At 38.8% G+C, this 22183-nt stretch overlaps 1 protein-coding gene across 9 annotated transcripts in view; it reads left to right on the top strand.

Moving 5' to 3' along the window:
• ANKRD26 (ankyrin repeat domain containing 26) overlaps positions 1-22183 on the top strand; it is a 58350-nt gene that overhangs the window by 2961 nt on the left and 33206 nt on the right. For 5 of the 9 annotated variants that reach the window (XR_014160503.1, XR_014160504.1, XM_081877764.1 and 2 more), the window contains exons 2-18: positions 612-726; positions 948-1121; positions 2075-2181; positions 4394-4531; positions 4865-5007; positions 10178-10211; positions 10293-10356; positions 10984-11044; positions 11151-11350; positions 13632-13767; positions 15266-15327; positions 16015-16090; positions 16388-16432; positions 17505-17690; positions 18169-18221; positions 20099-21124; positions 21926-22134. Coding sequence is in view for 7 of the 9 variants with exons in the window: in XM_081877764.1 (XP_081733890.1) it covers positions 612-726; positions 948-1121; positions 2075-2181; positions 4394-4531; positions 4865-5007; positions 10178-10211; positions 10293-10356; positions 10984-11044; positions 11151-11350; positions 13632-13767; positions 15266-15327; positions 16015-16090; positions 16388-16432; positions 17505-17690; positions 18169-18221; positions 20099-21124; positions 21926-22134 (2829 nt within the window). In the remaining 2 variants the exon portion in view is untranslated. Of the gene's footprint in view, positions 1-611; positions 727-947; positions 1122-2074; positions 2182-4393; positions 4532-4864; positions 5008-10177; positions 10212-10292; positions 10357-10983; positions 11045-11150; positions 11351-11430; positions 12429-13631; positions 13768-15265; positions 15328-16014; positions 16091-16387; positions 16433-17504; positions 17691-18168; positions 18222-20098; positions 21125-21925; positions 22135-22183 lie in introns of all 9 variants that reach the window. The other 4 variants (XM_081877769.1, XM_081877765.1, XM_081877766.1 and 1 more) reach the window with 4 other exon arrangements.

Here is a 22183-nt window from a genome sequence, read left to right as displayed (position 1 = left end):
AGTCTTGGAGTCTTCAGCCCCTTCAGTACAGTGGTACCTCGGGTTACATACGCTTCAGGTTACATACGCTTCAGGTTACACACTCTGCTAACCCAGAAATAGTGCTTCAGGTTAAGAACTTTGCTTCAGGATGAGAACAGAAATCGTGCTCCGGCAACGCAGTGGCAGCAGGAGGCCCCATTAGCTAAAGTGGTGCTTCAGGTTAAGAACAGTTTCAGGTTAAGTACAGACCTCCAGAACAAATTAAGTACTTAACCCGAGGTACAACTGTACATTCCTTGGGGTTGTTCTTGCCTCACTATTTTCAGGCACCTGTTAACTTCTTGCAACTTTTTACTTAATAAAAAAATAATGTAAATAATGCACTAATATTGACCACGAGAAACAGTAGGTGTGGGGAGTCTTTATTAAGTTGTGTCCATACTTGTCCTGTGAAGTTTAATAACTGTGTCAATCAATAATCTCTCAGGCTTTACTTTTAGGGTTGTTGTGAGGGGGAAATGGGCAAAACCAAAAGTGTAAGATAACAAATATTAAGTCAAATAACACATAGGAAAAACTCTTGCAGTTCTGAGTGATGTATTGATTGTACTTAATGGTATGCCTTCCAGAACACCTTTGCATCTTGCCTGTGCTGGTGGATATACAGATATTGTTGCTTTCTTGGTAGGCAACAAATGCCAACTAAATTTCCGTGATAATGAAGGGAAGACTCCATTAATGAAGGTATGTATGAAGCAGTAATACAATACCACATTCTATAAATGCCATATCTAGTTGAAAATGCCAGTTTAGTACCACTTTTTTTGTTAATGACAACCATCAACAAGTTAATTATTATAAAGTTAAAGTTATTTCTTCATGTTTCATTAAATTCTGACAGCATTAAATATTTGTTTGTATTAACATAATTTGTGGGCCTAATTTCCTTTCTTTAATTGTTGCAGGCTGTACAATGCCAGCAGGAATTTTGTGCAATTTATCTGCTTGAGAACGGAGCAGACCCTAATATTGTGGATGCTCACAGTAATACTGCCCTCCACTTTGCTGCTGCTAATTCTGGTATAGCTGTTACAAAACATCTCCTTAAATATAATGCTGATATTGAAGCACAGAATGAGGTAAAGTAAATTAGCTGAATACCATAAAATAATTTTTACTTCTGAATGCTCTTTTGAATGTTAAAATAGTTTATTGAATAAAAATAATTTTGCTTATGTTGTCAACTTGCATGCAACTTGTCTTTTGTGGCAAGAGAACATTGTAATGAGTAACTTTTGTATATTACCCACCCAGCCCCAATCAACAAGTGCAACATGTACAATTTACCAAGCATTCATGTGAAAGCATAGCATGCTGGTTCTGGGTTGAGTGCGATATTATTCAAATTATTCCCCCTCTGTGGGAACAGGAAGGAGAAGAGAGAGACCTACTCAGAGTAATTAGGGGGTGGCACTGCCCTGTCCTGCCGGTGGTTACTGAAGTGGGAAGAGAGTAATTCAAAGAAGCCTGAAGCCATCCTATGTGCTTTTAGCACCTTGTATAGTACTAGTTTGGGTGCACAAAGCCCTAGAGGCCTTTCTTAAGGCAGTATTCTTCAATGAGACCTGTGAGTATAGGGTGGTATATAAATTTTAATTATAATATAATATAATATAACATAGCTGGGAACCTTATATTATTATTATATTATTATATTATATTAATTATTATATTATATTATATTATATTATATTATATTATATTATATTATATTATATTATATTATATTATATTATATTATAGGGTTCCCAGCTGTGTTGGACTTCAATTTCGGTCATCCCTAGACAGCTTAGCAAGCTGTTGGGGATGGTGGGGTTTTTGTTCAACAATATCTGAGAACTCTGGATTGAAGAACACTGTCTAAAGGAGCTCCCCTCACCTTCAGACTTGGAGTTCTCCCACCTTACTTTGTGCAAGCTCTGTTGGAGGCAGACAACTTTGGTCCACACACAAATGTCCTCAAGTTCTATGGAAAACAGTAAATATGTGTGTATTGCAAATTTTGTCTGCTAATTCAGTTTTATGCTTACAGGATGGGAATACTCCTCTAATTGTTGCTGTCACAGAAAACAATCGAGAAATTGTAGAGTTTCTTTTGGAAGAAGGAGCTTCTGTAAATGCCACAGATAATTCAGGAAGGTACAGTCTGGCTCATTTATCTGATCTAAAGACTTAAAGACTAGTGGGGTGACGAGTGGGATGCCACAGGGTTCTGTCTTGGGCCGGGTCTTATTCAACATCTTTATCAACGACTTGGATGATGGACTCAAGGGCATCCTGATCAAATTTGCAGATGACACCAAACTGGGAGGGGTGGCTAACACCCCAGAGGACAGGATCACACTTCAAAACGACCTTGACAGATTAGAGAACTGGGCCAAAACAAACAAGATGAATTTTAACAGGGAGAAATGTAAAGTATTGCACTTGGGCAAAAAAAATGAGAGGCACAAATACAAGATGGGTGACACCTGACTTGAGAGCAGTACATGTGAAAAGGATCTAGGAGTCTTGGTTGACCACAAACTTGACATGAGCCAACAGTGTGACGCGGCAGCTAAAAAAGCCAATGCAGTTCTGGGCTGCATCAATAGGAGTATAGCATCTAGATCAAGGGAAGTAATAGTGCCACTGTATTCTGCTCTGGTCAGACCTCACCTGGAGTACTGTGTCCAGTTCTGGGCACCACAGTTCAAGAAGGACACTGACAAACTGGAACATGTCCAGAGGAGGGCAACCAAAATGGTCAAAGGCCTGGAAACGATGCCTTATGAGGAACGGCTAAGGGAGCTGGGCATGTTTCGCCTGGAGAAGAGGACGTTAAGGGGTGATATGATAGCCATGTTCAAATATATAAAAGGATGTCACATAGAGGAGGGAGAAAGGTTGTTTTCTGCTGCTCCAGAGAAGCGGACACGGAGCAATGGATCCAAACTACAAGAAAGAAGATTCCACCTAAACATTAGGAAGAACTTCCTGACAGTAAGAGCTGTTCGACAGTGGAATTTGCTGCCAAGGAGTGTGGTGGAGTCTCCTTCTTTGGAGGTCTTTAAGCAGAGGCTTGACAACCATATGTCAGCAGTGCTCTGATGGTGTTACCTGCTTGGCAGGGGGTTGGACTTGATGGCCCTTGTGGTCTCTTCCAACTCTATGATTCTATGATTTCTAAAGAAAACTGTTGCAGTTTCTGTCCCATGAATTGTAATATATGAAGAGACTATGGGTTGTATGCAAGAAAGTAATTGCACTTGCAGAACTACTTCTACTCTTGCAACAAAAGTTCTTGCACGTGCCCTGTAGACCCCCCAGCAATCTGCTTTGAAGGTTCCTCCAACCCTTTGGAGTGGATTGAGGTAGGGTCTGTTCTTAATAATTGCCAGCTCTCCATGTTTTTATTCTCGCAGTAGAATTTCACAACCTTTAACTAGTATGCTAATGTGGACAAAGGCTGCTGCAGTGAATAGACTTTGAATCTCATTCTGAAATGTTGCTTTGCTGGTGTACCAATATAGTAGCCTAATCTTGACCTAATCTTGACCAAAAAAAGAGAATATCTGCATGCAATTTCCTTCCTGTGCTGCCCACCCTTTCATGTCCCTGCTTTCTTCTTGACTCTCATTTCCATGCTTCCTACTCCGTCCTTTTTGGCAACCTGCTTTACACCTCCATTTACACCTTCACTCCAGTCTTGTAATGTGCTCTATGTGGGGCTTCCCTTGTACCTGATTCAGAAGCTGCATTTAGTGCAGAATGGTGCAGCACAGTTGCTGATAGGCGTGAGACCTTGTCAGTATATAACACCTGTGCTCAGATTCACACTGGTTGCTGATTTCTTCAAGCTGTTACTATTAGTATATAAAGCCCTTAGGAACTTGGGACCAATTCACCTGCAAGATCGCCTTACCTCATATATGCCCACTTGACCAGTTTGATCGGCGGAATCAGCACTAATACAGGTGCCACATAATACATGTGCCACATTTGTAAAATCAGTCTTTTGGTGTGGCAGCATCTGCACTTTGGAACTCCCTGCCTATTGATATCAGGCAGGCGCCCACCCCAAAACACCAGATTCTGTGAGTATACCCTGACTACTAGTGGCAGGGATTCCACTAGTGGTAGCTTACACTTGTGCTGGATTTAGATAGGCACAGTTGAGAATTCTGCAACACTGGTCCCACACACTACTGGCAGAGTTTGACAAAGCTGGGTGGAGGGATGCCTTGCCTTATCTACATTATTTTCAGTGTAGCAGATCTTGGTTTGTATTGTTCTGTTAACCAGCAGTGGGTAGAAGATCTAAGTTAAATTCATCAATAAAATTCAGCCGTTCTTGCCCTTTCTGTTTCAGAACTCCACTGTTGACTGCTGCTTCTGAAAAAAACCGTGATTTAACAAACATTCTTCTTCGACATGGCTCAGATGTTTTTCATAGAGATGGAAGTGGATGGTCAACAAAGGATTATGCTCTGAATAGCGGAGATCCCATGTAAGCTTTTATTTCTAACATTTAAGATTATTCATTGACCATAAAATAAATAGGTTGAATTTCTTCAATCATTGCTGGAATGAAAATATCTAATTATCTAGCTACTTGCGCACGCACGCACGCACGCACGCACGCACAAATAAATAAATGGATCAACTGTTATGTGAGAGTGGATCTTTAGAAAGTCAAAGACCCTTGCAAAAGTTAGGGTTTTACTCCTTGAGTTGATGTAAAACTGTTCTTCTGGTTTGAGGTATGTTCTTATTCCCTTCTGAAGAATCAATTGTTTGTATTGTCATGATTTGTAAATATTATCTCCCTTCTACCCCTTAGTCTTCTGCAATATGTATCTGAATTTTCGAACTACAAAAATAAAGAACAGAGCTCTGGAGATAAAAAAGTATTAACTTTATTGAGCAGCCCAGAAAAACCTGGATATTCTGGCATGTTGGGCGCACCAGCTACAAACAAAGAAGGTACGATTTTATATACTAAAAATTTTATATACTAAAACAAGAGAATCTCTCCTTGTTCCGACATGGAATCTATGCAACTGAAGTGATCAGGCAAACTGAAGCTACCCTTTCTATGTTTCAAGTACCCAACTTGGAACTAATAATATTCACAAAATGATGAGAGTTGGAAGGGAATTTGAAGGTCAGTTTAAACCCTTGTTCATTGCAGAGTAGTAGGGGTTGTTGAGTTTTCATCCTGAAACAAGCCTGTACAGTATGTTAATATAGTGCAGAATGAGTGTGTGTGCATCTAAGGATTTCTTAAAGTTTATGGCACCTGAAGAATTCAGGCTTTAGGCTACAGAATTACACTGTAGCTATATGCAAACTTAGTTAAAGGTATGCCATATTTGAGGGGCTAGAATAGAACAGCTTCTATAATATTGCAGTTACTTTGTGTCGCTGGCTGCTTAGTAAAAAATATCGCATTTAAGCATTTAAGTTTATACACACACTTTATAGAAGTAATTAATAAGTATTTGTCCTCTTAAACCCTCATTGTAATCCTGAACTTAATCATAATATCTCCCCCAATGGGGAAAGGGGGTGGGGTGGGACTTGGGAAGGGGTGGTCAGTTTGGAGAGAAGCAAATTCCATGACAAGGGACAAGAATCAAAACAGCAGTACACTAGGATTACTTTTTTTATTCTTTGTGGGGTGTCTGCTTATTAAAATAAAAAGAAGTTCAGAATCTTGCAAGGAAGGTTCACTCTTTGATCTGCAAACTTAGTGCATGTGTATATTTACAGAGCTAGGCCCTGATACGAAAAATGATTGCCACAATGCTGCTTTGAAACATTATATACCTACCTTCATGTGAGACATCATGCTGCAACTAGTGCAACACATCCTGCCTCTTCACTTATTTAATGGGTTAAAAGGAAAGATGAATTACAAGGTCACTTCTAGCTCTGTCATTCTGTGTGGAGGGTATTGCTTGCAAGTTCAGTAGCTTTGGTTGCATGATAGATTCAGTTGCATTTTCTGGTGTACAGAGAAGTCTGGGGCTTAAGTCTACCCCCCTGCCACTGAAAGCTTTAAGGTAGTGGTGAAACTTCAGCTAACCAAAACATATGATACCATGCCATATTCATATTGCCTAAATAAAACATTGCTAAGGATGTGGCCCTTAGCAGCTGTAACTTCCCAGCATTTTGGAGCTTAAGTGACCATGGAAATCCCTAAACATAGCATGTTAAACTGAAAGGGGTGCTTTTTTGGGTGGGACATCGAAACTTTGCTTCAGCCAGCATTTCATCTCATATCTTTGTGCTGTCACTTCTGCAGTAGAAACCTAAGAGTCGTGGTTATTGACTTCTAGTAATATTGTAAATTGCTGCAGGATCCCTCATGGGAAGTGATTCATATATTAAATGATGATGATGATGATGATGATGATGATGATAGTAATAACGTCTCTGAATGCACTGTGGAATGAGAGATGGCAGCTTAATTTCTGGCTGCATATCAAGCTTGCCAACAGCATTCAATTTGAACAACAGCCCTGGGTTCTCAATAGTGGTATCAAAACAGCCAAATGAACAGTGCTCATAGAAAGTAGCTATAAGCTGGTGGAATCTAGGTTGGATACGTATTTCTTTAACCATAATTATCATAGTGTAAACCAGGGGTAGAAAATCTTTTCGGGTCCAAGGGTTGCGTTTTCTAACGTCTAAGCTGCCAGGGGCTGCATATCAGCCATGGTCAGGACTAACATAAAAAAGTGGCAGTTACAGATAGGTAGCCGTGTTGGTCTGCCATAGTCAAAACAAAACAAATTCCTTCCAGTAGCACCTTAAAGACCAACTAAGTCAGTTCTTGGTATGAGCTTTCGTGTGCATGCACACTTCTTCAGATACACAGTATCTGAAGAAGTGTGCATGCACACGAAAGCTCATACCAAGAACTGACTTAGTTGGTCTTTAAGGTGCTACTGGAAGGAATTTGTTTTATTAAAAAGTGGATGAGTCTCCTAGCGCACATATGCAAATTGCTGCATATTCACAAGTAACATGTTTATAACACTCAGTCATGCCCACAGCCCTTATACACCGAGAGAGACATGCACATACACATGTAGACTTACTGTCAACACCCTCTTTACAGTTAGTTAATCTTTCCCTCCAAATCTGTAATCTCAACAAGGATCCTCACACCCTTGCACAGTAATTGGGCTTAAAAATGCTGTTTTGTTGGAGCCATTGAGATACTTCCCCGCCCCCACCAAGCCTAATTAAGTGCTGCATGGGATGAATATTTGATGGCATTGCAGTACATGTGGAGGGTTAAGTTTTTCCTCCTCGGCTCTCCTTTTGCTGCACATCTTCCCCTCCCTCCTCAGCAGTTGGGCTTATTTTTTAAAAAAACCTTCTGTTGCTCCTAATGTCACAAGCTCAATTGTTGTGCAGGGGGCTGTTGGGGGGCAGACATTTGTTTCTGCATCCTACTGTCCAGGGATCCTTTACATTTACCCTTTTTACATATATGTATGTGTGTGTGTGTGTGTGTATGCCTCATGTGCCCCTTAATCCTGTTTTAACTGCTTAGTTTGGTGTTTTCCAACTGTTAAAATTTCATTTTCATTTCTTAGGAAACACTGATACAATGTAAGTCTTTCCTTCAACATTGTCCCTTTTTTTTAAAAAAAAAAAAAAGGAATGATCAGGAAGCTTCCTGCTTGTGTATATAACAAAAGTGAATACTAATGTTTCTCTTCTTAATTGGTGTTTATAAATTGCTCTAGAGTAAGTTTGTAGCATGAGAGAATTTATTTTGGTTGTTGTAACATACCCTAATGCTGGAAGGTTCAGGAGGATTAGATAGGCCCATCCGCTTTGTATCCTGAGAAGCTGCAATCCTATACTCATTTAACTGGAAGTGAGCCCCATGTATCTCAGCTGGACTTATACTGCTATCTTAGAAGTGCCTCCTGAGAAATAAGACAAGAATGTTAGCATATTCATCTCAATACATTAATATATGTAATCTACCAAAATATGTAAGGAGAAAAAATGTGCTTTCACACTTGTTAAGACCAGCTCCAGATTCACCAGCAAATAATGCTAAATGGAATGGAAAACTTTCATGCCCTGTATTGGTAACGTCTATTTAGAAGGCGGGGGAATCATATCTATTAATGTAGTGATCAGATACAGTATTCCCAAGCAGAGAACTAAATGTATCAGCTACATCTTTCCAAACTACATTTTTTATCTCTAGTTGTGTCTTTGATCTTTTATGAGAAGTGGAGAAATCCAAATATCTGAGTGTGGGAGAGCGTTGGATGATTTGCCTTTCTTGAACTTGAATTGGTGGTTTGTTTTTCATTGCAGCATACTCATTACATTGAATGACTTGTTAGTTTATATGTGTATTTGTGTTTCTATATTTGTAATTGTTTTATGAATTCACTGTTTTTATCTATTCCTTCCATGCCTTGGCCTAAATAGATAGACAAGTGCACCTGACACTCAGTCACACAGAAGGAGATTCAGGGAAAGGTATAACAGTCTCCAAGGGTCAAATATGTAATGATTCATTTAGATTTAGATTTTTAATTCAGATTCCCTGCTTTGGTTTGTGCTTACTGCTTTTAGAAAATCCGTAGTATATAGTTCAATTGTAGCAAGCTGATGTGGAAATAACGGCCAAACTAGATGATGGATTTGTGTGTGTCAGGATTGAGAAATACGGCAACCAAGGATGGATGCTTAAATCCTCTCCCCCTGCCATAGTTGTCATTCCCCCCGCCCCCCAATGCTTTTCCTCCTGGGAAAGAAGTTGCTATAAACATCAGTTTTATCTTTCATGGACATGGGTCTGATCAACATCCCCATATCTGCAATTTGTTTTAAAATGCAGAAATGCGAAATGCAATTTTTCATTTTACCTATCATCTAATTTAGCCCTTAGTATCTTGTTCTCTTCAAGAGTGAATGATTTAGAAGCAATTGTTGCTGTTCTGTGCTACTTGGATCCACTGTATGCTAGAGCTCCCATTGTGCACATGATGGCATTGTCTAAGCTTCACAGAGAATGTTCCTCAGGCAGTGAGGAACTTCTCATCCATAGGGTAATGGCCTTGCTTAACTAGAGCTCACAGTGTTACATGTCAGCAGAGGTAATTTGGATGAGTGAATTGTATCTTTGGTCTCTGAAAGTTGTTTCTCCATGCACTATCCAGTGTTAGGATGTGGGCTGTTTCTTCTGTGTAGCTTCTCATTCCTTTTCAGCCTGTTATGGGAAGTGATGTTCTTCAATCTCCTTGAATTATCTATTGGGAGGGGGGGAGAGAATTTCCAGAGTTCTCTTGCATGATGAACAGGCTCAGAAGCTTCCTTTGCAGAGAGCTGGAAATTTAGGAAAAGTACTTTGCATTTCCTACTCACCCCTGCCCCTGAAACAAGTAATTTTGGAAGACAATAGAGCTGACAATGGTAGAACTTCCATAAACCAGAAGTTTTTGAGCTTTGGATAACTCTTGGGGGAAAGCCCTGATTTCTTTTCCCTCAGAATTTCCCAACTGAGATAGTGTGAGTGCTCAGAATTACTCCCAACATGGAAAGTGGCTTGTGTGCTTGTTTTATTGATTGATTTTTAAAAAAAAAAAAAAATCTGACCTGCCTTTCAACAAGGCTCCAAATACATATTAAGGCATCTCTGAATGTGAAACTTTCTTGTACTTTGGCTTTAAAGACAACTTCACAATTAAAATAAAGATATGCCTATGGAGCCATTTTTCTACATTGATGCAGTCAAAAAGCCACGACTTGAAAAGGAGTTGTGTTTACATAGATCCTTCTATTCATGCACACTTGTATCCATGTATATTGTTGATTATGGATTTGTATGCTAAATGGTCATGCATTTCCACCATTCCCAATACCATAGGGAGCGATAAGCTTTACAATGGGGGGATCTTAGATCCGTGCTTGCTGTTTTTTATTTAGCTAGTGAACATGTACAAAAGTGCACAAGACAGTTATTTTCAGATTTTTAAAGATAATTTATCTTTGTACCTTCATATCTTTAGAGATTTGTACAGTTTAAAACATTTTAACTGAAATTGTTCCTTAAAGTTTGTTCATTGTCTTGATTTTTATGTTTTTATTGTGCATGCTTTTTAAACAGTTATTGATGACCATTCCTTTGGAGATTCATTCAGGTAAGATTTTACATCTGCTCTTTGATAAAATTAGTTCTACAAAACTGGATTTTTATTCTGATTTTTAAATGTTCATTTCAGAGATTCTGGAAAAGCAGATAATGACAGCTGGATTTCTTCAGAAGAAGAAGATTTCAGTCCTAAGGTATGTTATAACTTGCAGAAGTCAGTTGAACCATAACCTGTTAGACTTGGGTCCACCACCTGCTATTTTTACTACACCATACCTCAACCATGCGCTGCTCTGGTTCGCCAGTAGCAGCTTAGTCATGCTGGCCACATGACCCGGAAGCTATACGCTGGCTCCCTCAGCCAAGAAAGCGAGATGAGCGCCGCAACCCCAGAGTCGGTCACGACTGGACCTAATGGTCAGGGGTCCTTTTACCTTTATCTATACCGCAACCAGTGTGATCAGTGTTTTCTGTTCGCTTGCGAGTTTTCCCCTGTTTGCAAACTCTAACTCCAGCGATGTACATATTTTAAGTACACTTAATTAATATATTGATTATTAAACCCCAGATCGATCGTTTTTATTGTTTATGTAGAAAATTATGCAGAAATTATGGTTTAAATAGGCTGGCTGTTTGCCATAATAAACACTGGTTGATTGATCCATTGATTGATAACTCCAGTGATGGATCATTATGTAAATGTCTTGGAGCTTTCTTCACCCACTGCTGAGAAAGAAACAACATAATGTCGCCTTGTTAAAAATATAATATATGAAGTGTTAGTTCAGCTAAATCTTAATGTGCTTAAATTTTGTTTCCAGAAACCAGAGAAACCAAGTTTGGCTCAGATAATGAATCTTTCCCAGCAAATCAAGAAAAATGGTAAGTTGCCTGTAAAACAGGTTTAGCATAACTTGCTTGAGCAATTTTTTAAAATAATTATTTCTCCTGTGTTTAATTTTTTGTGTGTGTTTGTATTTTGATGTAGTAGATGAGAAAAGTAGCATTATCAGAGCAGAACCTATAGCCATTTCACAACAGAATAAATCAGATTCTGAAGCTGAAGATCTGAGAAAGTCCCTTCCTAAGCCTTTGTTCCAAGTTCAATCCTTTCCTCATCCTGTTCTGTCCTCACCCGGCTCCTTTTCAAAGTGTTCCCAGATGACTCCCAAACTGGACCCTAAGCAGGTAAAAAAAATAATTTACAAGTTTCAATCTATCATTTGTTTATCATCTGTATTTTTATACCCACTTATGTTTGTATAAAGACAATGAAAATAATCAATCATCAAAAGAAAATATACAAGCAGTATCCATTAATTCCCCAAAGCAAGAATTGAATGATCCAAATGATTCTTCAATCATTGAAGAGGAAGAATGTGAGGAGGAGGAGGAGGAGGAGGAAGACGAGGAAGAAGAGGAGGAGGAGGAGGAGGAAGAAGAGGAGGAAGAGGAGGAGGAGGAGGAAGAGGAAGAAGACATGGAAGAGGAGGAAGAAGAGGAAGGAGAGGAGGAGGATGAAGAGGGGATAAAAGCAGAAATGGAAGATAACTTCAGTGAAGAAAAGGAGAATAATTTTAGTGAAGAAAACATAGAAGAAAGTTTGGGCAAGGTAGAAAATGTGAAAGGGGAATATTTTGAAAAACCAGAAGGAAGAAAATCTATTGCATCCAGTGAGCTTAAGCAGGAGGGAAATGCTTCTAATACTAATAGTGAAATAGATTTACAAAACGAAGGACTGAAAGAATCTGTTGGTGTCCCTGTGTCTTTTATTGATGGGCAATATGAACGTTCAGATGAAAATAGAGCTATTAACAGTGTAAATAATGAACTGTCCAATTGCTCATTTGAAAAAGAAAAAAGTTCTAAATATGGAGACCAATTCCAAGAAAATGAGAAAAACACCAATATTTCACATGAGAGCCCCAAAAAAGTTTTTCCTTCATCTGAGATTTTTGAAGCAACCAAAGATTGTACAAAAGATGCATTTTCATCTCCCTCAAGCAGTTGCCGTGATAACGGGGTAGATTCAAACATGGGTGATGACATTGAAAATGTTGATGATCCTGGGTCTGAGACAGAACTTGAAAAACACAAATCTAGAAAACAGAATTCCAAGGATGCTGATCTTTTGGATAATCAGAATATTGGAGAAGAACAGTACATGGATTCAGAAGAACTGGAAGAAGCAGTATGTGAACCACTAGTTCAGAAAAGTGAGAATATTGAGGAAGAAAATCAAAAAGCTTTTCAACCTAGTACCAAAGTAAGTGAATATAATATGATGGAAAAAATCATGTAGTAAAGCAAAAAATGAAAGGTAAAGATGAACTTCAGCGAAGGAATCTGCATTGTGAATTAAAGGTAAAATCTATAGTTTCATATTAGCCACCCTGTCATTTTTTGTATAACTGCCATTGGATCACTGCAGGGATAGTCAGCATGGCTAACAGCTAGGGGTGAAGGGAGCTGTAGTGCAAAACAGATTTAAGACGGCTCATTAGCTACCTCTGAACTAGTATAATGCATTTTATAAATGACTGCCCTTAAAAATTACTTGGGAACTGCAGTTGGTTCAGAACATAGCAGTGTAATGGTTAACCAGTAAGTGCTAGCTTTATTGTATTTCATCAGTGCTACAAAATCTGCATAGGCTACCTATGCAGAGGCTACCTATGCATAGGCTACCTGCATAGGGACTAGGATACAAGAAGGACAGCTATGAGCATGCACAGTCTTTAAGAACTGCCTCAGAAATCCGTCTTAGGGTGTCTACTCTTTTATAGTTGGTAATTACTTTTTTAATTGCGAACTGCTTTCATGAGTCCATAGAAGAAAAGCACATAGAATTACAACGATAACAGATCAGTAATGATTTATGGTTAATAAAATAATGGAACTGTAGTTAAAAATAAGTAAACTATGACAACAGTGGGGAATCGCTAGCATACGGGCCTATAATTAAGCCCAGCAGGTTTCCCCAAACCATGCCAACCTGCAACACACCTCATATTATATCTGATGTCTGGTGCAGGCAGGTAAAGGTGTGGCTTCAAATGAACAATCGAGTTCTTAATTGTTCCTTGGCAAGTAGGGCTCACTGAGAACACCAATCAGCTGACTGGTTTCTGAGAGAACCCTCTTCAGAGTTCTTAGTGATTGACAGATTAATGGACATTTCTCCCCCTGTAATGCATTGGCAGCAGACTGAAGCAAGATGTTTCAGATAAAAAGCCATTCTTAGTGTTTCCCACAAGAGGACCCTTGAGTGGTATTTTTAGGTATTTTTAACTTTTCAACACAATCCTATATGTACATACTCAGAAGTAAGTATCATTTTGTTCAGTGGAGCTTACTCCCAGGTAAGTAGTACAGGACTTCCGCCTTAAATCTTACAAAATTTATTTGTATGTAGATTAAACAATAAGTGGGAAGTTTAATTTTTAAATTAGTACATTCTTTGCATTAGGGAGAATCTTCAGAGGAAGATGCTGAGAAAGAAGATGACGAAGAGAAAGATGGGAGGAAATCAGATGTTATTGATAAAAAAAGGATACATATCAGTAGCCCTCAGAATGCCCTACAAGATGGTGCTGTTAAAAAGGGTACAAAACTCAAATTTTCTTTATCTATATCACAGATTATAATGTTAATATCATTTTGGAATTTAATTTCGGTCAGTCGCATATTTAAAATCTGAAATACAGTGACATGTTGCAAGCATTGGTCTCAGTCTGCCCTCAGACAGCCTTTACCTGTGTACCTGTCTACCTCTAACCCCGTGGTTCCCAATGTGGGGCACAGGGGGTCAATTTAGAAGCTTGTTTAGACCAAGTTAATGGCCTTTTAGGCTTCCTCCACATGAATAGGAGTTCACTTTTTGAATAAGAAGAATTATATGTGACGGAGGGGGGGGGGTGCATGGCCAAAAAAAGGTTGGGCAACACTGCTCTAACCTGTCCAGGGGATGGCACTGGCCGTCAGCTTCTGCCACCTTGTGTTGCTCTTGTAGAACTCAGCAGAAAGGAGAATGGGAACACAATAAGAATTAGTTGATTTAGTTCCACTGACTGTTGGTCGACCTGTCCATTGCCCAACCAGCCACTACTGGTTGCAAGTATCAGCAAGTCAGCAGAAAAGCATATTTATTCGTGTGCTAATGCTACTATAACAGCATAATCCTATGCATGTTCTTCTCTAAGGCAGTGCACTTCAGCTCAACCATCTTGGTCAGCTCAGAGTGTTCCAGCATCAAAATAAGGAAACCTAGACATGGTGACACTCTCCAAATGTCTTTGGCATATGTATTTTATCCTAAAATGCTATGACCACCCCCCTTGTCTATCATATGGCCATGCACTCTCAATGTTCACCCACTTAGATCATAAACATTTCCCTACTCATCCCTGATTTGTTCTGAACCAGGTGCTGCTTATTTCCTGTCTTTCCTGCTTCAATCCATTTAAAAATTGCTCTGCCTTCTTTTTAATTTTAAGTCTTAACTGTCTGGTTCCATCCTGGTTCAGGTAGAGTTTTCTCCTTTTGGGCAGACCCAGTTTGTCCCAAAATTTTCCCTGGTGCTAAACAAATCCAAAACCCTTTCTTCCAACACCACTGTCTCATCTGCATGGTTCACCAATTAAAGCCCATTTTGGACAAATATAACTTGCCATGGTACTCCAATCTCTGGTGACTTCCAAATTGCATTATCCCAATGTATTCTATGCGGGGCTGCCCTAGAATCTACTCAGAAGCTTCAAAATGCAGCAGTCAGGTTACTGGCTGGGGTTCCCTTTAGAATTCGTATAACCCCAGTTTTAAAGGAGCAGTATTGGTTGCCAGTTTGTTTCCAGACCCAATTAAAGGTGCTCACATTAGTTTTTAAAGTTGCTTAGGCCGCAAATATCAGAAAGAGTGTCACAATGCAGTTAAACCGATACTGTGATGAAATGAATACTAGTACTTTCTCTATCCAAGCAAATGCTCAACTCAGCTTTGCTGCTTTGTCACTTGCTGTGATGGTTTGTCAGCTGGGGCTGCCCTCTTGCTTATGGCGGAAAATTTCTTTTATAGAGAAAAATCAGTTGATCTTTTATTTTGTAGCTGCATTGACATTTGGAATGTATGAAGAAGAGGAAGAGGAAGAATCTTCATGGACTTCAAAGGTAGGCTACTTTGCACTACTGACGAGGCTTTCAAAGAAACATTGCTCTTTTGAGCCTCTTCTTGATTTCCTTATATATTATCCCATATGGGGATTGAACTTGCAATCTTGACATTATCAGCACCACACTCTAACCAACTCAGTATGTTCTATACTTTACATACTTACCAAATCGTAGTGCGTATATGTGAGGGAACAGATCATAGGTAAGCTTTGGAAGTGTAACATTGAATAGCAGAATATGCTTTTTTTAAAAAAAAAAATAAAATATTAAAGTTTTCTTGGTTTACAAAGGTATGCGCAATGTCTCTTTTTTCAAGTTACATTTTCCATAAACTAGTTTCATTTGTTGAGACATGGTAGATGAGTTGCAACCAATGTATCATGGAGAAGCTGCCATACTGAGGTCACCAATAATGGTCCTAGGAAATGTTTGGCTGCAAGCATTTGACCCTGCTTGAGTGAATTTTATTGTATGAGAACAATGGGAGATATGTTAATTTCTATATGTAGTATCTGGCATTCAGTCACAAACCTGCTTTACACCATTAAAATTATTGGTCCAGCAAACTTCCCACAGTGGAAGAGGTGGTCGTCTCACACGAATCTAATTACTTCAGTTAATCATCATAGCTAACAGTCCAATTCAGATGTTTCATCTTTCTTTTTTGGATTATCTTTGTTGCAGCCAAAGTCTGATAAAGCTACCTTCAAACATGATGCTGATCCTCAGAGGGCAGAAAGCAAAGAAAAGCAAAAATCAGGTAATGCGTTCTATGATAAATTATTTGGAGGAAAATACACATTTTGTTTACTACAGTCATACCTTGGGTTACAGATGCTTCAGGTTGTGTGTTTTCGGGTTGTGCACTGCGTCAAACTCGGAAGTACCTGAACAGGTTACTTCCGGCGCATGCACAGAATCGCCGAATTGTGACCCGCGCATGCGCAGACGCAGCGCTGTGGGTTGCGAACATGCCTCCCGTACAGATGACGTTCGCAACCCGGGCGTCCACTGTATCATTTTCAGCTGACATACTTTGTATTTTTTCTTCTTTCAGATTTACTGGAAGAACTTGGACTAGACGCTGCAGATGATCTTGAAGGTTCTTAGTTATTTTTATTTGTGTCATGCACTGAAAATACAACAATAAACTATCCTATGCTTCTGAAGGAAGAACTTAAGGCCACCATATATTAGCTTAGTCTCTCTCAGGGCAGGTGTCAGGATCAGGTCAGCAATAATTCACAAGGTGTCAATGAAGTTAACTCTTTATTCAAAGAAACAAAACAGCTCAGGCCTGGTGAGCACAGGAATACTTCCCAGCAGGTCTTGCCCTGATGAGGCAGTTGCAAGGATTGAAGATCCCTGCCTTCTCATAGCTTCCTAAGTCTCCTCCTTTCCCGGGTCCTCCTCAAGCAATCTGAGGCTCCTTTGTCTTGCCCGTCTTTGCTCTGCCTGCTTCATACCTCTCCAGTTCTGGGAGACCAGGGAGGGGGAGAGCTGGTCACAGCGGGAGACTCCCAGGCTTCTTCAGCATCCTGCTTCATCTCTGCCTCTTGCCCCCCCCCTCCAGCCTGCTTCTGCTTCTGCTTCTGGTCTGTTCTCTGTCTCGGACTCTTCCTGCTCACTAAACCATGTTACCTATTCAGCTTCTGACACCTTCTCCTCTCCCTCTGACCGCTCATCGTTTTCCCACCAACAATCCCCAGGCTCTAAGCCTTCTTCCCTTGCGATTTCCCCAGCTGGTTCCTTTCACCACTCCTCTGCATCTAGCTAGTCCATGACACACTGTCAAAAATAAGAGAGGGATTCCCACCATTAAGTTTTTGAGAAAAGGCAGAAAATGTGGCCTTGGTACATTCTATGCTTCCATATACAGATGACCGTGTTTCTCTTGTGAGATGCATGAGCAAGTATTATAAACAGAAGATCCTTGCATAGAGGGCTACCACTGAAATTCCTAAAGAAGAGCTGTGGTCATCCATTTTGCAGAGATGAGAATTTCAACTCTACGGAGCTTTCCTTTGTTCATAATAGGCCATAGATCTTTCTACCCATAAATTGAAAACATATTAGGTAATTTTGGTCTGTTTTCTAGAACAAGGAAATGTGTCATGGCGTTTACTTAAATACAATGCATTTTGAACTTTCTAAAACTATTCTGACTTTATCAGATACATCTGACTGGGATTCTACCAGTAATTCATTGAGGACTGTTCCTTCTGCTAAACCGTTTAGCTCTCTGATGCAAGATGATGCATCTCTACTACAATTAACTAAAAATGATGCTGCAAGCAATACCGGTGTTGCTGGAAGAGCAGAAGAGTTATCTGATGTTCGAACAAGAATTGCTTCAAAAGGTAGTTGGTTTCATTCTTTGCAATATTAAGATCTGCTTATATACCAAAGAGCAGAGAAAATGCCTTACAATTCTATTCACAACTCATTTGATATTTAGTGGGCCCACTTAACAGAGTTGTGGATTGCAAGGTTTGAAACTGGGTTAGTTGTTTTAGTTAGTTCTGGTTCTAATCTATGTTGAAGAATTAATTTTAGTGCGAGTTGGTATTTGGAGGGACGTCCTAACCACATTTTCCTCCCATTTTTTGGATTACTGCTGGAAATATTCTGTCAGTGCTGAGTGCCCTGGAATGTTATTTGATTACTTGCATTGGAAGTCTGAATACTTCTCAGTTTAGTATAGCTAACTTGTTAGGTTTTTTTATTAAAAAAACCAACAACTATCAGAAGTGTTTATACTATCTGGGTTTTCTGTGGAGTACAGTGAAACATAGAAATTATAATAGTTAACACACATTTTCATGTAATATTTTACAGATCAATGTAATGAACAAAAAGGCATGAAAGAATTAGAAAAAGATGAGAACAAGGTAAGTATTTGAAAACAGTACACAAGTACAAATGAAAACATTTGAATACTGAAACTGAATATTGTTTCTTATGTAACTGCAATAATCCTTAAGATTATTATTTTTTAGTTTTTCAGTGATTTTGAAGGTAAATTGATGAATTTGATACCTTCATCATCTCTGCTTCCAAACTCTATGTTTTTTCCTACTTGTTAATTTCAGCCAGATTTCTCATCACTGCCCATTCTCTATTTCTAGAAATGTATTGTGTTTATTTGAATGGGAACTCCCTTAAGGCTCTTGGTTTCTTTGGTCTCAACACATTTATAGATCCTTTCCTCTATGAATGAATAAATGAAAGAGGTAGGGTAAATACAATTATTTTTGAAAATATGGACTGCTGCATGTCAAATGTTGAGCAAAGGAAAGAATTAAAAGCTATGCCACTGATAGAAAAGTATATTTAGAAACACTTTTATCAGCAAAATGGCAATTACTGAGGAATTCAAAATAATGGGCAGACCTTTGCAGTAGTCTAGCAAATCAATGTTTGTATCATTCTTTCACATGGAATTACTTGGGCGTATTATTTCTTGGGGTCGCTGAAAACCACAGCCCCACCAAGAGAGATTCCCCACCCTACATTTTACCACAGAAGCACTTAAACATACTGTGTCAAAATTTCTCCAGTAATATTCAAGTATCTTGTAGTTTCGCAAGGCAGGAAGATATGTATTTAGAATAGATACTGAGCACCCTCCAGTGATAGCAAGAAAAAAATTACAGCTCCAATGAATTTCAGTACCCCTTCCTCCTTTGGGAGCCAGATCCAAAAGTGGAGATGTCTCAACCCTCTGTGGACCTGTCTTTGGATCATAACGGTTCTTATTTGTTGTGTGTATTTGTCTTTCTATCCTTCCCTTTGTTGACCATGTGGGAAGTCATTCGATTCTGTGGTTTGTCGGGTTCCCTTCGCCCGCTGTTCTGCCCGACACTTGGTTCTTCTCCCAATCATTCCCATGTCTTTTCTAGGGTCTGATTCTTCCTGTCTTCAGTGTTTCATCCACTTGTTCGTTTCCTCCTTGTGTTCTCCCCTTGTTTGAGGTTTTTGTATCATTGTTTCCTTAAGGTTTTTCCATGGGTGGGGATAGATGCTTGTTTCACATGAGTGTTCACAGAGCTGAGCACAGTGTCTTAAGAACTGAACCTTGTCTGAGTTCAACCGTTGCCTCATAATGGGAAAGGCTCTTCAAAAGTCTTGTTTTTCCCATAAACATAGATCGGATCATTCCCTTTACCTGTCTGCTTCTTTGGAAGCTGCACCAGCCCTTCAGCCACAACTAATGCAGTCATTGTTTTGCATTGTTTTGCAAGTGGCTATGTGTGGCTTGCACAGATTCCCTGTGATAACCACCAGTGCCAGTCCATGCAAGTGGTGACAATTGCTGAAGTGGGAAGTGTAACAATGGTGTGTGAGGCCTCAGCTTGGGAAGAAGTTGTGACCTGTTGAGTATTCCTATCTATCTGAATACATTAGATTTGCTGAGTTCTAATGGTTTTGAGAGCAGTGAATTCTCAAAAGATTCACAGCTCTTCTCCAGCTTCCTCAGTTATTCTTGCTACACAATAATTGAAAATCTGTACAGGGAATACTTAATATTAGTACTTGGATTTTTTATTTTACTTTATAAATCTGTCCAAAGTGATGAGTTTAGTAAATTACACACACACACACGTGCACGAAAGGAAGAAATATATTTCATTTATTATGATGCTGCAGTCCCAACATTTTTGTTAAAAAATAAAAGGCCAACACTAAATTCCTTCTTATAATATTTGTAGCATAATTATTGGTTATCATTTGCTAATTCTTCTTTGTCCATACTTGCTTGCATAAGGATATAAATATAATAGGCACATCCAACTCTATAGAGAAACCACCACCTGAAAATCAGACTGAGAAGGCAGAAATTGCACATAGTTGTGATGAAAAGAAAACGGAAGCAGCTGTTTACAATGCAGAATCAAACAATAAATACAATCATTTGTATTCAACACTCTGGGAAGAAAGATATGAAAAAATGTGGGTTGCAAGTGAGAAAAGGGAAGTCAAAACACATTTTAAGAGCATTACAGCAGAACTAAAGCAGATGTTCGGCGAAGTTAATGGAAATGAGAAAATATGCAATACTACTAAGGAAGGAATATCACAAGATGGCTTCAGTGGTGTATTAGAGGGTACGAAAGAATCACCGTCACCTCATCTGTCTAAAGGTACGATTGGTATACATGGAAAGAGTGATGGAGAGTCAAACTCTGTGATCACAGAAATGGAATTCAGTACTGAAAACACAATTTTATATCCCCAAAATTCCATTTCTCAGAAGCCTCGTTTTAAACTGTGTAAGAATGAAAATCAGAATATTGAGCAGCATTGGAACACATATGATGAGGCATTGTCCAATAATACAGGAGGTACAAAAGTGAACCTAGGTGAAGAAAGGAGTGACAATACAGTTGAACACTTGGAAAGAAATAAGAGTGGAAAGACCTCAGCTCCAATAACAAGTCCCAATTATTCACCATTGCATACTTGTAAAGACAGTGTTTCAGATGCAACTTTTAAGACTGCAGGTATCAAACAAACGATCATGACGGATGATTCAAACTTACATTTTGATGTAGCAAATGAAACAAGTAGAAAAACTCTACATAGTTTTAAGACTGTTGTAAGCGGTTGTAAAGATACCGATACTGAGATTGGAAATAAAGTGAGAAACTCCGAACAAAGCTTCCATCAAGCATCAAAAAAAGAACTGGATAAAGAATTGGAACGTGATGTCGCAAGGTTTAAAAATGAGGTAGGAATGCTGCAGATAGTGTTCCTGGCTTTGGAGAACGAAAAAGCCCAACTGCAAAAAGAGGTAGAGGTGTACCTGCTGCTTTTCATTCTTTGATCTTTCTTGCACTTCAACCATCCTGTTCATTTTAGCTCTTCAGCATTTATCGGAAAGCCCTCTTTTTAAGCTTCACACAATTATTCTTAAGCGGATCACGAAGGAAGAGATATATGCTTTCATTCCATTAGACGATGATTTTAACAATTAATTCACCAATTTGTTTTTATCATGTATTTTTTGTTTTTGTTTTTTGTATTTCTATGCTGTGAACCACCTTGAGATCTACGAATCAAGGGCAGTTTACGAATTTAATAAATAAATGAATAAATTTAATAGTTGACTATACTAACATGAAAAGGCTGTAAATAGGTGCAATGGCCTAACAAATTCACTGCACCCATTTTAAGCAGGGTAAGAATTTGGGCCAAAATGTGAAAGTGGCTTCTGAACAGGGTATTGATCAATATTTCCATTTACTGTCATTCTTGCTTCGCACTCTTCACTTTTGCTGTGTGAAATGTTACTCTTGTAAGATTCATTTTCCTCATTCATAGTATTGTTGGTCACTTTTCTAAATAATATTTTATCTGCTTTCACTTAAATATTGTGTGTTTTTTTCTGTCACTAATACACGTATTCTTTCATTACTACTTGTTATGCAATACAAATTCTTATTAACTTGCAAGCTTAGTAGTGTGTGTTTTCTTTTCAAGGGTGAAATGGTTGTTTTCCTGGAGTGTTGAGCAAAAAAAAAAAAAGAGAACAATTAAAATTAATTGGCTTTCTACTTGCATTCTGACAAATATATTGACTTGTTTGTTTTAGGTTGAAGAGGAAAAAAGAAAGCAGAAATGGGAGGATATGGAGGTCATTGGAAAAAAAGAAACTGCAAATGTTGGGGAAAAACTGGCTATGAATATTGAACAAAGGGATCTAAAGCCCTCAGAAAATGAAGGTGAAATGATGGAAGAAAGTCAATTAATGAGCAAAATTTCCTCAGACAGAAAGGGATTACTTACAGTAACTTTTAAGAAGTGAGTATGAATAATAATATACACATCTGTACTCATATGAATGTACTTA

The sequence above is a fragment of the Podarcis erhardii genome (genome assembly GCF_964252035.2).
Source record: "Podarcis erhardii genome assembly, chromosome: 10".
In the NCBI taxonomy this organism is placed as follows: domain Eukaryota; kingdom Metazoa; phylum Chordata; class Lepidosauria; order Squamata; family Lacertidae; genus Podarcis; species Podarcis erhardii.
Note: the sequence above shows the minus strand (reverse complement) of the source record. Positions and strands in the feature narration are given on the sequence as shown.